Source organism: Sitophilus oryzae, unplaced genomic scaffold (assembly GCF_002938485.1).
Source record: "Sitophilus oryzae breed Bouriz unplaced genomic scaffold, Soryzae_2.0 scaffold_1740_pilon_pilon, whole genome shotgun sequence".
Classification (NCBI taxonomy): domain Eukaryota; kingdom Metazoa; phylum Arthropoda; class Insecta; order Coleoptera; family Curculionidae; genus Sitophilus; species Sitophilus oryzae.
The window spans coordinates 997,198-1,012,633 of NW_022146436.1; the positions used below are offsets into that span (position 1 = coordinate 997,198).

At 33.6% G+C, this 15,436-nt stretch overlaps 1 protein-coding gene across 1 annotated transcript in view; it reads right to left on the reverse strand.

The window, feature by feature from the left end:
* LOC115881797 (phospholipase A2 isozymes PA3A/PA3B/PA5-like) overlaps positions 1-15,034 on the reverse strand; it is a 150,080-nt gene extending 135,046 nt beyond the window's left edge. Inside the window, exons 1-4 of the mRNA XM_030899464.1 lie at positions 15,016-15,034; positions 9,383-9,709; positions 9,106-9,216; positions 3,856-3,969 (exon numbers count right to left, since the gene is read on the reverse strand). Of these exons, the coding sequence (XP_030755324.1) occupies positions 3,856-3,969; positions 9,106-9,216; positions 9,383-9,555 (398 nt within the window). The 5' untranslated portion in view covers positions 9,556-9,709; positions 15,016-15,034. The remainder of the gene's footprint in view (positions 1-3,855; positions 3,970-9,105; positions 9,217-9,382; positions 9,710-15,015) is intronic.
* Between the last annotated feature and the right edge of the window lie 402 nt (positions 15,035-15,436).

Genomic DNA, 15,436 nt, shown 5'->3' on the forward strand with positions numbered 1-15,436 from the left:
CAGTTTGGATTGACTTTGGCAGAGACGGCATACACGTTATACACCCGAAAGCCATACAGTTTCCAGCAAAATTCAATTATGGTACGGCTGAAAGAAGGATGTTACCCTTAATTTTGTCATGGGCATCCACCGTCCATAAAATGCAGGGCAGCACAGTCGACCATGCAGTAGTGTATTTGGGCTCAAAATTGTTTGAGGAAGGGCAAGCATACGTGGCTCTAAGTCGAGTCAAGTCTCTGGGAGGGCTATGTATTGAGGAATTAGATTGTAATAAATTATCAGGTAAAAAACCATGTAATAATGATGCACTAAATTAATTAAATAGAATGAGGAATATTCGGTAGGCATTTCCGTTAAATACTAAAAACTAGAAAATAAAAAATCGGTAAAAACTTTGTGTTAAACGAGTTTTTATCTTATGTGCACCGAAAACTGTAGTAAATAATAATAACAATTAGGTATTTTTGAACTTCCTAGTTCAGAAAATATTTTAGTACTAGGGCAGAATATATAGTGAAGCAGGCATGATTAGACTAAAATAAAAACGGGGGCCCATCTTCTATACTAAGTGTGGATTGCATCGACTTACTATAATCGTAACTGGAGATTTTGACAATCAATAACCAGCCGTGGCGGCTTCACCAGCGAACGCCGAGCTCATGATCTACCAAAGTATAAAGATATGCTTTGCCATAGGTAGGATTTCAGAGGGGCCCCACGTTTTTATTTTAGTCTAATATGCCTAAAAGCTATTCTGCCTAGTACTAAAATATTTCTGAACTAGAAGTTCAAAATACCTAATTGTTATTATTATTTTCTAGTTTTCAGTGCACATAAGATAAAACCGTTTAACTTAAAAGTTTTTTTTACCGATTTTTTATTTTATCTGAAGAAATAAAAAGTTATAGAGGTTAGTCGCTTTTAGAGACGCACCCGGTATACCCTTTATATTACTTCGCTTTTAGATGTACTCGTATATTTAATAATGACCATTTTTTTTATTTAAAGTGTTTTATTTAGGCTTTTTCAATAATACAAGTCCAAGACATAAAATAAAATACTAAGTGCTTTTGATAGAAATTTAATGGTGGAAAGAACAAATATATTTTTTATAATCATAAATTTTAATTTATAATTTATAATAAATTTGTATTTTGAATAAGGTACTTTACCCAATTAAGGCCAGGTCTACTATAAGGCCATACGCCACCTAGCGACAGAAAACAAACCTAACGTAAAAATTGTGACTAACAATAATATATACCCATGCGCTCTATAACTTTAGTCTATGGGTGGTTTCAAAAAATCGCCAACAGATGGAGTTACAGCACATCGTGGTTTGTAGCCGTTTTCGTTAACGGGATTCTTGTATATGTTGTTTGTGATTTTATATTGAAATTGTTTTTTATAACTTTTCTTTTTACATAAGGAGTTAGCAAGGTAAGTTAGCTTAATGGTAGTAATTTGGGTTTTTTGTTATTTTCAACTTTAAAGGAGTTACGAGGGTTTGTTGTTTTAAGCTTATGTGTTCCTAATAAAGCCACCTGAGCCTTGTTAGGAACTATGTGGCCTTATTAGGTTCTTACCTATTTTCTTCTCTATTCTCAGAACATACCACCCACACAAAGAGCAAAATGGTCCAAGCAGCAGTTGAGGAGAGCTCTTTAAGAGTATAAATCAGGGAATGCCTGTCCTGACAGCGGCTAAGCGCTATGATATTCCGAGACGAACCCTTCGAAACCATGTCACAACTGGAAGTTTCGTTAAGAAATTGGGGAGATCCTCAATACTAACCGTAGAACAAGAAAATGAGTTGTGTCAACGTATTATAAGGTTAGGCAATATGAATATGAGCATGACCACAAGTGTTTTTTGTAAGTGGCTACAGCACTTCGCTAAATTTTAGCCCGAAGGAGACGTTTTGCTGATAATGGATGGAGCAGCCTCTCACCTAGATATTTCTGTTTTTGAAACTGCAGATGCATTGGGAATAACTCTTTTGTGTCTGCCTAGCAACACCACACACGAGTTACAACCACTTGATAAATGCGTTTTTCGCAGCTTTGAACATTATTGGGACGAGGAAGTATTACTGTATTGGACAACTTTTCCTGATAGGAAAATAATAAGAACTCGGTTTGGTAAGATACTAAGCGAAATTTACCCAAAAGCTATGTCTGTGAAAAATTTACAGTCGGCTTTTGAAGCCACTAGAATATTTCCATACAACCCTAATTCCATACCAGAAATTGCATTTGCTTCTAGTAGATTGTCCTATCGTGCATCTCCTGCAGCTAATAATGAAGATGGAATGGAAGATCCACAAATAAATCCTCGTAACGAAGTAACGTAAAGCTCTTCAGAATCAGAAGAAGGATCCGATAGTGATTCTGATAATGAACCACTCATCAATTTGGTTCTGAAGAAGAAAATCTCTTTGGATTGTAACGGTAATAAAACTACTGATGCAATTGAACCTGAAACTAGGAATGAAAATCAAGACTCAATTTTGAATGAATCGAGGGAGAGTATCAAGGAATTGTTTCAACACCCGAATTAAAAATTCTAGTCACTAAACGACGCAAAGCAATTAATTCAGCTGCTCAAAGTTGTTGTCAGAGATTTATTTAACAAACCTTCCACTAGTTTTGCGGTACCTTCGACGAGTAACAGAGAAAATTTAACTCCTTCGACTTCCAAAGTTAAGAATAAAAATAAAGCTTTAAAAGTAAAAAGCCATCAACGGAGAGTTGGTACTGCTTTATTTGTAAGGAAGATAGGGTGTTAGACATGCGACTTTGTGTGTTGTGTTGCCGATACGTCCATGAGGAATGTGTCGGGTTATGCAGGGATAATAAAACCAAACCAAAACCATTCTTGGTTAAATAAAAATGTTATCAACAAAAAATTGTTTTTTTTATTGTAATAGCTCCTATTTATCAATTTCTGCACGTGGCCTTTAAAGGTGCCTGGGTTACCCAATAAGGCCAAGTGCAGTGTTTTTAAAAAAACAAAAAAATTCCACAAAACAAACAAAAAATTATACTTATTTTGATGTAGGATCAACATATATGAAGCACTAATTGTTCCCCAATAGTTTCTACAAGGGTTGGATTAATATTTTTCTTGCAATGCCCCTTTAAACCTTAACGTGGCCTTAATTGGTTCAGGTACCTTATGTTTTTAAAAGAATGCAGCAAATATACTACTATATTTTATCTTTTATTAATATACCAAGTGACACTGAAAATGCAACACCTATGAAGATATGGTATCTAACGTATCTAACTGTACCCAACCCAACCAACTCAGTTTTGTGTTTAGTAAAAAAAGTATTAAATAATTCTGGTGATTCAAAAAAAGAAATATTTAATACTTTACTAGCAGAATATAAACAAAAATAAAATAAAAAACTTTTATACCCCAAGCCGGTCTCCAATTCCGACTTCTCTCATCGGAACCTCTGCGCGCTGCGCTATGGAGACTTGTTCGATTTTTATTGAATACTAGAATTTAACGGACTAAATAAAAAAAATACCGGATCTTTTTCCGATGCGCAGTAGTATGCTGTTCCACAGAGCATAGTAAAAGATATATCAAAGAGCCAGATTTCTTAAAATACTTTCTCGAAAACGTTGCTAGCTCCTAGACTATAGGATCCTATATATATATCATTAAAAAACATATTATGATACCTCCAGGTATCCGATGTACGGTTGAAAAAACTTGTTTGTTTGATTTAAAGGTTACATGTTATAGTATGTTTTATTACAGTTGGAGTAATATAGCTGGATTTTTTCTCAATTGCAGGAGGTAAGCAATTTCAGATAGGATTAAAAAAAATATGGAACTTACCTTTCATCACAGTTACAGTGCATTAAAGTATTCAATCTCCAATTGAATAATCCATATTTCGTTTGAAATCCTCCGATCCAGAAATGGCAGAACAGATCATGTTTTCGACAGCACCTGAAAATCGTTTAAGAATTTCAGGCATTAGTTAAAGTTTTTTTTTAGGATTTTAGAGTTGCAAAAATATAAAACTCAAAGCAATTAAAACGTAAAGTCTGTCCAACGAGCCAGGGAAGATTTCGACAGACGGCATCCAAAAAATTACAGGAAATTTAATTTATCTGTGTAGTAAAATGAGAAGTCACAAAACTCACTGTCAGAGATCCTCTCGTTGGACAAACTTTATATTATAATACCTTAAATTATTAAGGATATACAGGGTTGTTCACCACATACGACACGGAGTATTGTAGCTAAACGATTAGATTTTTACAAATCGTAAGTTTTGGGTTCGGTAAAGGACTATTAGAGCTACAATTTAAAAATATTTTTACAAGATACAAAGTGTCCCAAATAAGTAAAAAATATTATAGTTGAATTTTTTTAAATGGAACACCCTGTATATTATTCTATTTTTAGATTCTACGATTAAAATAAAGGTAAATTTTATTAAGGTTTATCACACTTAAACCTTACCGTTTTTGAAATATTTTCAATTTTATAAAATTGCAGTAAAAATTTTAAGGCTTCATTTCCATTAAACTTGAAAAGATAGGTAAAAAATTGTATAATAAAATTTGATAGACAATTAAATTGTGCATATGATTCATGTAAAATATACAGGGTGTTCTATTTAAATTAAACAAGTTATTGCCGTTTAAAGCTAGTAATTATTTAATATAAATTTTTGGACACTCTGTATAAGGTAGTAACATTTTTATTATTGCAACACAATATCTGATCAATAAATAATCTTCAGTAAATATTTAGTATTAAAAACTTTGATACCCTTGGAGAAATGAAGCTTTAAAATTTTTAGTGCAATTTCATAAAATTGAAAATATTTCAAAAACGGTAAGGTTTAAGTGTGATAAACCTTAATTAAATTTACCTTTATTTTAATTGTAGAATCTAAAATAGAATAATATACAGGGTGTTCCATTTAAAAAATAAAACTATAATATTTTTTTACTTATTTGGTACACTCTGTATCTTGTAAAATATTTTTAAAATATTATCACTAATAGTCCTTCAACGAATCCAAAACTTACAATTTGTAAAAATCTAATCGTTTAGCTACCATACTCCGTGTCGTATGTAGTGAACAGCCCTGTATATTATACATATTCAAATCTAGAATGCCACTTTATCTAAGAAGAAAATTTCCTTCGACCGATGTGTACTACCAGTCATGACGTATGGATGCGAAACCTGGACCCTTAAGGTTAATTCTCACTATACCTTCCATATCAGCTCCCTTCTATTTCCCTTCCGTTTACATAAAATATTATATAGTGCGTAAATGAATATGGAGGACAATGCTCACTATACGTTTCGTTTCCCTTCCGTTCCATATCCTTTCCATCCATACATTTTTTTGGCGGACGAACTGAAGCGTGTCGGAAACAGCGTTGTCAAGTTCTTACATTTGTACCAGCTCTGTTAAAATTTTGCTGATATTTATTCATCTTTTCACCTCCATTATATATATGTATTATATATGTATGTATATATATATATATATATATATATATATATATATATATATATATATATATATATATATATATATATATACGGGATTTTTGATTAGACATTGGTTGTCCATTAATCAAGCATGCAGCTACTGCTGCTTTCCCGTTCGCCTTCGCCAAACCTCTCTATCAAATGTATCCAGTTCTTCCAGCTCTCTGATGCCATCGCTTGCCTAATTGTGTTGTTCCACGACCTTCTTGGTCTACTCGCTTTCTTCTTTGTGGAGGACTCCACTAAAACAGACGTTTCGGCCATCGATCTTCCGGCATTCTTAATAGATGGCCAAACCACTTGAGACCTCTGATTTCGACCCTGTCTATAATTGTCTCTGGAGCATTCATTCGGTGTCTAATCTCTATGTTGGTAATTCGGTCCATTTTCGATACACCTGCGCTCCTTCTGAGATAGTCCATTACGACTGCTGTAAGTCTCCGTTTCATTTCATTTCACCTCCATTAAATCCACCCATTAAATCTATTACCTTTTACAAAAGATACAAATTTTTAAAATAAAATTTTCGTAATGATATAAATTGTACAATAAAAAGTATGAAACTGATACGGAACGGAAGTTTACGTATAGCGTCAATACAATAAAAATACGGAACGCATATGGAATGGATGAGAATCAACCTTTAAACGGACATCATAAGGAAACTGCAGGTAGCACAACGCTCAATGGAACGAAATATGCTGGGAATAATCAAGAGAGACCGTAAAAGGATAAATGGATACGACAAAAGACCCAGATCATAGATGTCATACACCGAGTCAAATCCCTCAAATGGCAATGGACAAGACACCTGGCAAGAAGAATGAACAACAGATGGACCATAAAAATTACAGCATGGTACGAAGAATTAAGAGACCTAGAGGAAGACCAAACCTGAGATGGGACCATAATATTAGGAACTTGGCAGGGATAACTTGGGCCCGCATAGCCAATAATAGACAACAATGGGCCCAAGAACAAAGAGAGTATTTAAATATGTAAGGGTGGCTACACCTTGGGCTACACCACAATTACAAATGGTTGAGAGAGAGAGATATGTGTTAAAGACGCATCGACTGTAGAGTCTTTTAGCGTCACTTTATCCCATTATTTATATATTTATGTCTAAACTAAACGTTCTCCGTAAATATTTATATATGTTTATATATGTCGATGTCCTTTATCTAATCCAACATAGCCTTGTTATTTTGGAAGGAAAGGGCTACCTCTGGGTTATCCACGATACCGTGTTGTCTTCGTTTTAACGCGTACTTTGGGCATTCAAAGATAATGTGTTTGACGGATATTGGAACATTACATGTTTCACAAATGGGCTGGTTCTGTCCTTTAAGTAGGTGTTCATTCGCTCCAAGGTTAGGTCGCTCTCCGCGCTGAACCTCACTTTTGTTCACCCGGCTTTTAGAAATGGTAATAACTTAAATCTTGCTGCAAAATCTGAATCAGCTGCCATTTCGAAGCTACAGGTAAAGATGAGTTATTATCTTTTATAAATTCGATATTATTATTGAATATTTTTAGGGTAGAGTTTTGGATGTCCCAACTTAACTTGTATTTGTATTTTGCTGGCACGTTGGCGTCCCTTTTCTTTTGTCCTCCAGAATGTTACATGGAAGAAAGGACAGTTTCTTTGTTTATTATTGAGCCCTCGGAAGTAATTCGAGGTAGGTTTATTTTGTTTATTAGACCTTGTTTGGTTTTAAACAAGAGTTTCATATTTTTAGGGTCCAAGGTACGGACTATTTACAAGGTACGGGCATTATCCAAGGTCCTAGTATTATCCAAGGTACGGGTAGTGTTTCCCTGTACCGTTATCTTATGGACGGACTGTGTCCAAGGTTATGGTCCAGGGTACGGACATTATCCAAGGTCCTAGTAGTGTTCCAAGGTACGGGTAGTGTCCCCATATTGCCACAATATGGATACAGCGTAAGCTCCATGCTGCTTCGCTCCCATTTCTAAGCCCAGTCAGTAGCTACGGCTGTATTGATTCATGTTGTTGTTTTGGCCAACAGGATCGCCGACAGACAGTACAGAGATATGAGCCCACCTCACGCTGTTACTGTTTGAAGCAAGATTACATAAAGAACAGCTAAGTTTAGATTTAAGTTTTAGCTTACATTTAACATTTAACACATTTTCAGTCTTAAACAATAACGTACATCTTATGTAATATCGTACAGACTATGTTTAGTGGTTAGATTGTTAAGAACATTCATGTCGATTTAATATTTAAAATATAATTTAGATCTTAGGTTTCATTGCATTACGTCTTGTAATGGTATTACTTTTATAGATATTATTATTGCACTACCTATTTTAACAGATGAATAACCAGACATAGATTCTAGAATCTACAGGTAGCAACATATCAGATTTAAAACCGCATAAAATTTAACAATTTAAATAAAGTAATGCTACCTTTCTTATATTTTCTATAACGTTACACGCATTGTATTTTTTCATAGAACATATTTAATATTATTTACATACATAGCTTTACTCGACATATCACCACTATAATAATTATTAAAATTGTACAATGCTATTTACCATCAGGATACATCATGAATGAATATAGTCACTAGTTTTAAGTAATAAACAACTGTGTTTTCTTTCTCTGTTCATGCCTGGCGCCCAATATTTATAATTTCGAGTTATTATTGTTAAATAGTTCTTTCCAGTGAAATACCTTATCCACGACTGCTCTACCAACGAAAAGCTGCCGTTCGCAGTGGTAATGTTTATAAAAAAATGCTACAACGAAATCTCTTCTAGGTAAGTTAACTACATTATTTTCAAAATAGTCCCTTTTGATTTCATGAAGCTTATTATCATTCATGTTTAAGTCCCATTCTAGTTGGATTATATTATCGATCATATGCTTGCCATAATTCTTTAGATCTTGCACGGAGAAAACGAGGTTGGTTTTATGAGGGTTGGGAGTTTTTGCAGCCAAGTAATCAGCTCTGTCATTGTCAGGAATTCCTATGTGGCTCGGAAGCCAAAGGAAAGTGATGCTGTAGTGGTTGATATTGGCCTTCTGTAGAAGCATTTTGATTGCCATAACTAGTGGATGGTTGGAGTAGAAAGAGGAGATACTTGAAATGGAACTCAATGAATCGGTAGCCACGACCCATCCCTTATAGCATGTTGAATGGCCTTAAATATTCCAAAAAGCTCTGCTGAGAATATTCCCTTTATGGAATGAAGAAATGGTTGAATAAGCTGAGAATGATGATAATGATGATGATGATGATTAAAGATAAAATATCCAATAATACGTCTTTCATGTTATTACGCTAAACTCTATGGAAAAACAATAATTTATGGCAAACATTCAGAAACTAATATTTCTAATCTTAACTTTCAATTTAACTTTAATTTAAATACGAACGAATATTATGTATATTTACTGTATAAACATAATTTTCTTTCGTCCAAGCTATTTTACCATTTCATTCACCGAAACTAATTCGTTAATCGATTCAGGTATTATATTATTCGGAAAATATTTTAAACAAAATAAATACATTTTAGAAACTTTACCTATCTGTTCTGGAAAATCCTCCCAAACGTGTATATTTATCGGCTGAATATCCTTTGCCGCACCATTTGGTACCAGGAACTCTAAATATATCGGTAATGTCCCGCTTAGATCTGAAAATAATAAGAAATCTATATTTTCGACTAATTTTAGTTCAGTTTGTTCTAAAACTTTATAAAAAACGCTAATAGTAAAAAAATAATAGATTTACCAATAAAATATATTTTATATCTTTTTTATATATAACTGTTAATACATTTTTTTGCATCGTATACTAACCTATACGTCACATTTGAGAATGTATCTTCCTGTCCCTTTAACATCTTTTTTAATTCGGTATGCTTCTTGTGACACTCCTGGCGAAGTAACGTATAATTCATCCACCTGTATTCGGCCGGTAGAGTTTTGTTGTCCAACGATTCAATCGTCACGTTACTCGTGGCCGTCAACATTTTTAAATCACTTTTAAAACTTTCTAGGAACGGTAAAACTTGGTCTCGGCGATGGCCGAATTCGCAGTCTTTCAATTGTTTCCGATCGGTGTAAATCAATTGTATAAAGTGTTTTCCATCGCTGAGTTGACGGAAGTATAACCCAGTGTCGATTCTGTAACAAAAAATCACTAGTAAATATTTAGCTGGAAGGGTATATAGTGAATTTAATAAACGCCTTTATTAAAATTAAATAAAAAAAATGTAATAAAATCGCGTTCGAGGAACCTGTTACTGAAGAACGACGATCATAATAACGCCAAAACTATAAATTATTTATAATGTGCAAATGAATTATTTATAATCGCTCCTGGAGTTAGTGTTAATGTGTGACACACGGCCGTGACGCTCGAGCTAGCGAGAGGAAAATTGATAGCGGCAGTGTTGCCACAGCTACCCCATTCGGGGAAGATCTACCCCTTTGTAAAACAATTAATCCCCGTTATCGCGTTATAATTTACCCCCATGAAAAATAAGCTTGTGGCAACACTGGGTAATGATCTGTGTCATGCGCGGCTAAGATCACTATAATAAACGTGAACCTGTACTTGATTTCATGCATATTTTCATCGGTAGGTTTATAGCTTCTGAATAACGGTCTAGGTAAATCATCTAGATCATTTGTCAGCTCAGAATTAAAATTTACAGTTAGTAACTCGCATTTTCATTGGAGGATACTGTCATATTTATTTCAAACCAATAATCAACGAGAATATTCGTATCTATACTAATATATAAAATTCTTAAGTGACTGACATACTGATTAATCACGATGCTGCTCAAACCACTCAACGTAAGAAGCTCAATTTTGGCATACAGGTTGATTCTAGGGTGTAGAGGTTCGATAAGAAGGGATTTTTCGAAATTCCAGTTCCAAGAGGGTGAAACCACCCCTCAAATATTACAATATTTTTTATTTAAAAAACGGTCAAGTTTCCGAAAAAACGCTTAAACACGTATATTTTATTTTGTTTTTTACATATTTTTAGATTTTTTAAAAATGTATACAGGGTGTTTCGAAAAATCTGGTCATTGATTAATGACGATCCTGCTTAAAGCGCTTGACGTAAAAAGCTGATTTTTGGAAAACAGATTGACTTTAGGGTGTAGAGGTTCGATATAACTCGAATTCTAAGGGGGTGAAACCACCCCTTAAATATTAGAATATTTTTTATTTAAAAACCGGGGAGTTTTTCGGAAAAACTCTTAAACACGTATATTTTATCTTGTTGTTTTACATATTTTAAGATTTTTTAAAAATGTATACAGGGTGTTTCATAAAATATGACCATTGAGTAATCACGATTCTGCTTAAATTGCTTGACGTTTAAAGCTGATTTTTGGCAAACGGATTGACTGTGGGGTGTAGAGGTTCGATAAAGAGAGGGGTTTCTCGAATTTCAAACTCCAAGAGGGTGAAAACGCCCCTCAAATATTACAATATGTCTTATTTAAAAAACGGTTAGTCTTTTGGGAAAACACTCGGACACGCATAATTTATTTTGCTTTCTTAGATATTTTCAAATTTTTTAAAAACTTATACAGGGTGTTCCAAAAAGTTGGGTAATTGATTAAACACGATTTTGCTTAAACACGATTTTGCTTAAACTTGACGTAAAAAGCTTATCTTTGGCAAACGGATTTTTCGAAAGTCAAATTCCAACGAGATGAAACTACCCCTCAAATATTACCAAGTTATATAATAATATCGCCATATTGTTTTTTCTCATGCTGACATATGTGAGAAAATTTTATCCAGGTTGTATGTTAATGGAAATTCTTGCTTTGCTTTATCATCACCATTACAAATGATTAATTCGACGCGAAGGAAGTCGCTGGTACACGCTAGTAATTTAATAAAATTACTGTAAATCTCTATAAATAATGAATTGTTTTTAATTGCTCTGTAATTTCTGTATTATTAATCCGGTAAATGATGGAGATAAACAATTGTGATTGATTAAAATTTGATTTTAAGATGAAACTTTTTTTAACAACATTCTGAGAATTCGAATAATGAATTTAATAACGACAAGACAAGTGACATCTGTCTAAAAAACCAGCGATTTAGAGTGACAATTTGGTTATGTAAAATTCAGAATGACAATTTTAATTATGCAAATGAAATACTGGTTGCCTAACGATTAACATTATTTTAAAAACAAATCCCCAAAAAGCCCAAAAAATGAACCAAATTAACAAAACAAAAACAGACCATATACTACACAAAACCAACTGTTTGTTAGTAGCAGTTAGTAGTAGTCAGAGATATAGATGTAGTAGTATTTTGGTTTAATATCCAGCCGGGTAATAGAAATATCATTTTTTAATAAAAATTAAAAAACATAGAGCAATCTGTTATTTGGGGCGGAAACATGGAGGTTGACAGAAAATAACAAAAGAAAATTACTGGCGGTAGAAATGGACGCGATAAGGAGATCAGTACGAACATCAAGGCTGGATAGAGTACGAAATGAAACAATCAGGGACAAAATGGGTAGACAAAAAACTATAGTAGAGGAAAAGCGTGCCCAACTGAAGTGGTATGGACATGTGAGAAGGATGGACAACACGCGACTGGCTCAGAAGGTACTAAACTGGCTTCCACAAAAGAGAAGGAAACTGGGAAGACCAAGGACAAACTGGTTGGAGGGTCTCAAGAAGGCGATGAGCTCAAGGGATCTGCGTGATGGAGACTGGAATGAACGGAATCAATGGCGACTAGGCATCGCACAAAGTCGACGTTTTAAAAGCGATTCTTATATACATATATAAAAAACATTATAAAATTATAAAGCTAGAGTAGCATACGGTTCTATATTAACTCTATTTTTTTTTTGATTTATAAAAAGCATTCATAAAAAATATATATCCTTTAAATCCTTCAATTTAATAGCTGTAAGTAAGAAGTTTGTTGTTGTAAGTCTTTTTGTTGCTCCTAAGAGTTAAGCATTTTTTTCTTGATTGGGCAAATTTGTTTTCCGATACCGACAAGTTAGTTCCAAAATAATTTTTTTGATTCAATTTTTAGTGGAGAATTACTAAGGCGATCCCAGAGCCAATTGATCCCTATTGTCACCAATTGGCGCTAGGGGGATCTTGTAACAAAATTGAGTAACCTAACCTAACTCATTGTCGTTCTTTACCAACCTTGTATACAAAGTTATAAACAAAATTGGAAAATTAATAAATTAAGTTCGATTCAGATTAATCATTTATGCACATTAATAGATATAAAGTTAATTAAATCTGATGTTAGATAATTAAAATCGTTTCATATATTTTACTTTTTGTCACTATTTAGAAAATTAAATTTAACACGATTTACCAATACAAAAAATCTATTAGATAATAAGAAACCGTGCAAATGGCCATTAATATGGTTTATATGTTAATAGATAAATATTTATAATCGACGTTAAGCATGATTTAAACGAATATATGTTAATGTTTCTCAACAGGACTGCGGATAATATACCGTGTAGCAATGATATCATAAATGTAAATACCTCTTTACCGAGTCTTGTAATTAGTGAAACCGTACCCATAAACACCATCCGCGTACTACCTGACACATATTTCAGTCGTGTTATTATGGGGATTTATGACAACCACCTGCCAGGAATTTTATAATAAGAGTTGTCGGCTGACAATAAAGGAATGGAACGATTTTTGGTTAGGTCATCGTGATGCAACGATACAACGATACTTTGTTATTGATGTACCTACATCTTAATTTGTCCGAAGGTGACATGAAAAGTAGCCTGTAATTATTTCGGTGCATTGTGATGCCATTATGGGAATATAATGGTACAAGAATACATTTAACAAATGTTTTGAATAAGGTACGTTTTTATAGGGTGTGTCTCTAGGACCTTCTTCGAGTAATATATCTATGCAAGTATCGTATAATCGGAAAAAAGGCGTCACAGTAGTATTTGAAATGACATTCTATCATTTATTTCTGTCAAGTTGTCCCCTACCATTTTATCTCGGCGTTTTAGTTTTGGCTGAATATTGAAAAACTATGCGTGGAATATGTTTATATCAAGTTGCAAAACTGGCTCACCTTTATAACTTTTTTATTTTTTCAGATAAAAAACGAGATTTGGTACATATAATCATTTATTTCATATACTAACATTAGTATATGGAATAAATTAGGATTGATTGGCCGTGTTCAATTTTTTTCGGCCAGTTCCTGTTTCACCGGAAATGACTACAACTTTTGATTTTAAAATGGCATTCTCGGTATTTTTTACTTTATTCGATAGAAAATGACACTCTGAATAGAATGACATATAATATGTTAACTTTTGACATGTTCGCTTAAAATAAATGTAAAATAAATATCATTGATGTGTTAAAACATTGATTTTTAATCAAGGAGCCTTGGAAATATAGATTTCATTGTGCAATGTTTTTAGTGTCTTTTCCTGGCCGGTTAAAAGATGCCCAAATTGTATTTTTAATCATATCTCAATTTTTTCAAATGGAACAAGGGTGGCCCATTAGCATACATATTTGCAAAAAGCATTTTTTACGAATAATTTGGTACACTTATATATTACTATTTCGAGTCAAATTGTCGTTATGAACCGGATGTTACAATTTCCAATAAACCATATTCAAAAATGTCAAAAGTTGACATATGATATGTCATTCTATAAAGAGTGTTATATTCTATCGAATAAAGTAACAAAATACAGAGGGTGCCATTTAAAAATCAAAAGTTGTTCTCATTTCCGGTGAAACGGGAAGTGACCGAAAACAATTGAATACGTCAATCAATCCTAATTTATGTCATATACGTGTAAAATCGCTTATTTCTGGGGCTTACTCAACCGGGTTTCACAATACAAATTCACCTCAAATATCCATTTAGTTTATCGTTGGCAAGCAGCTCTCATTGTACATGAATATAACAAAACAAACATTTACTGATCTGGATAAAATTGATAGTTAAATAGTAAAACTCACCCGGGGGTACTCCGCCCCCTAGCCACTGGTATTCTATTCAATATATCCCATTCCATATCTTCCATCTAATTTAAACATTATTCGGATCTATTGGTTAATCTTCAACAACTAGCTGGTGTCACCTGAAATAACTATAGGGACTTTCCCCGGACGCAAATCTGCCGCTAAACCGATCCGCATCCCTAATAGTCAAAAGACTAGCAACCTTAGTCAAAAGACTCGCATCCTTAATAATCATAAAGGCTCGCATCCTTGATAGTCATAAAGACTCGCATCCTTAATAGTCGTAAAGACTGACATTCTGGATAGTCAAACAGACTGGCATCCTAATAGTCAATGAGACTCACATCCTTAATAGTCGTAAAGACTCACATCCTAATAGTCATAAAGACTCGCATCCTTATAAGTCATAAAAACCTAACTTAATCTAACCTAACCTACCCAAAGCAACCTTAGTCCAAAGACTCGCACTCTTAATAGTCAAAATGACTCGCATCCTTAGTCCAAAGACTCGCATCCTTTATAGTCAAAAAGACTCGCATGTTTAATAGTCAAGAGGACTCGCAACCTTAGTCATAAGACTCGCAACACTACTTTACACCCGGCCGGCCCGTCTACTACTGACTCGCCGGCAAGCTAAGCCTGTCCTCTTACATCACAATTTTACCTAATCGCAAATATTTACATGGCTTATCAATGAATAATACTATTTTCTCTAATCAACTTTCAAATTAATAGAGTGTTCTAGCATTACTAGATAAATATATAGAGAGTTTCCGAATTATAAAATCATTATTATAACCAACTTATTTTCCAAGTTTTACATACTAACATACCAAATCTTTTTTTTATCTGAAAACAT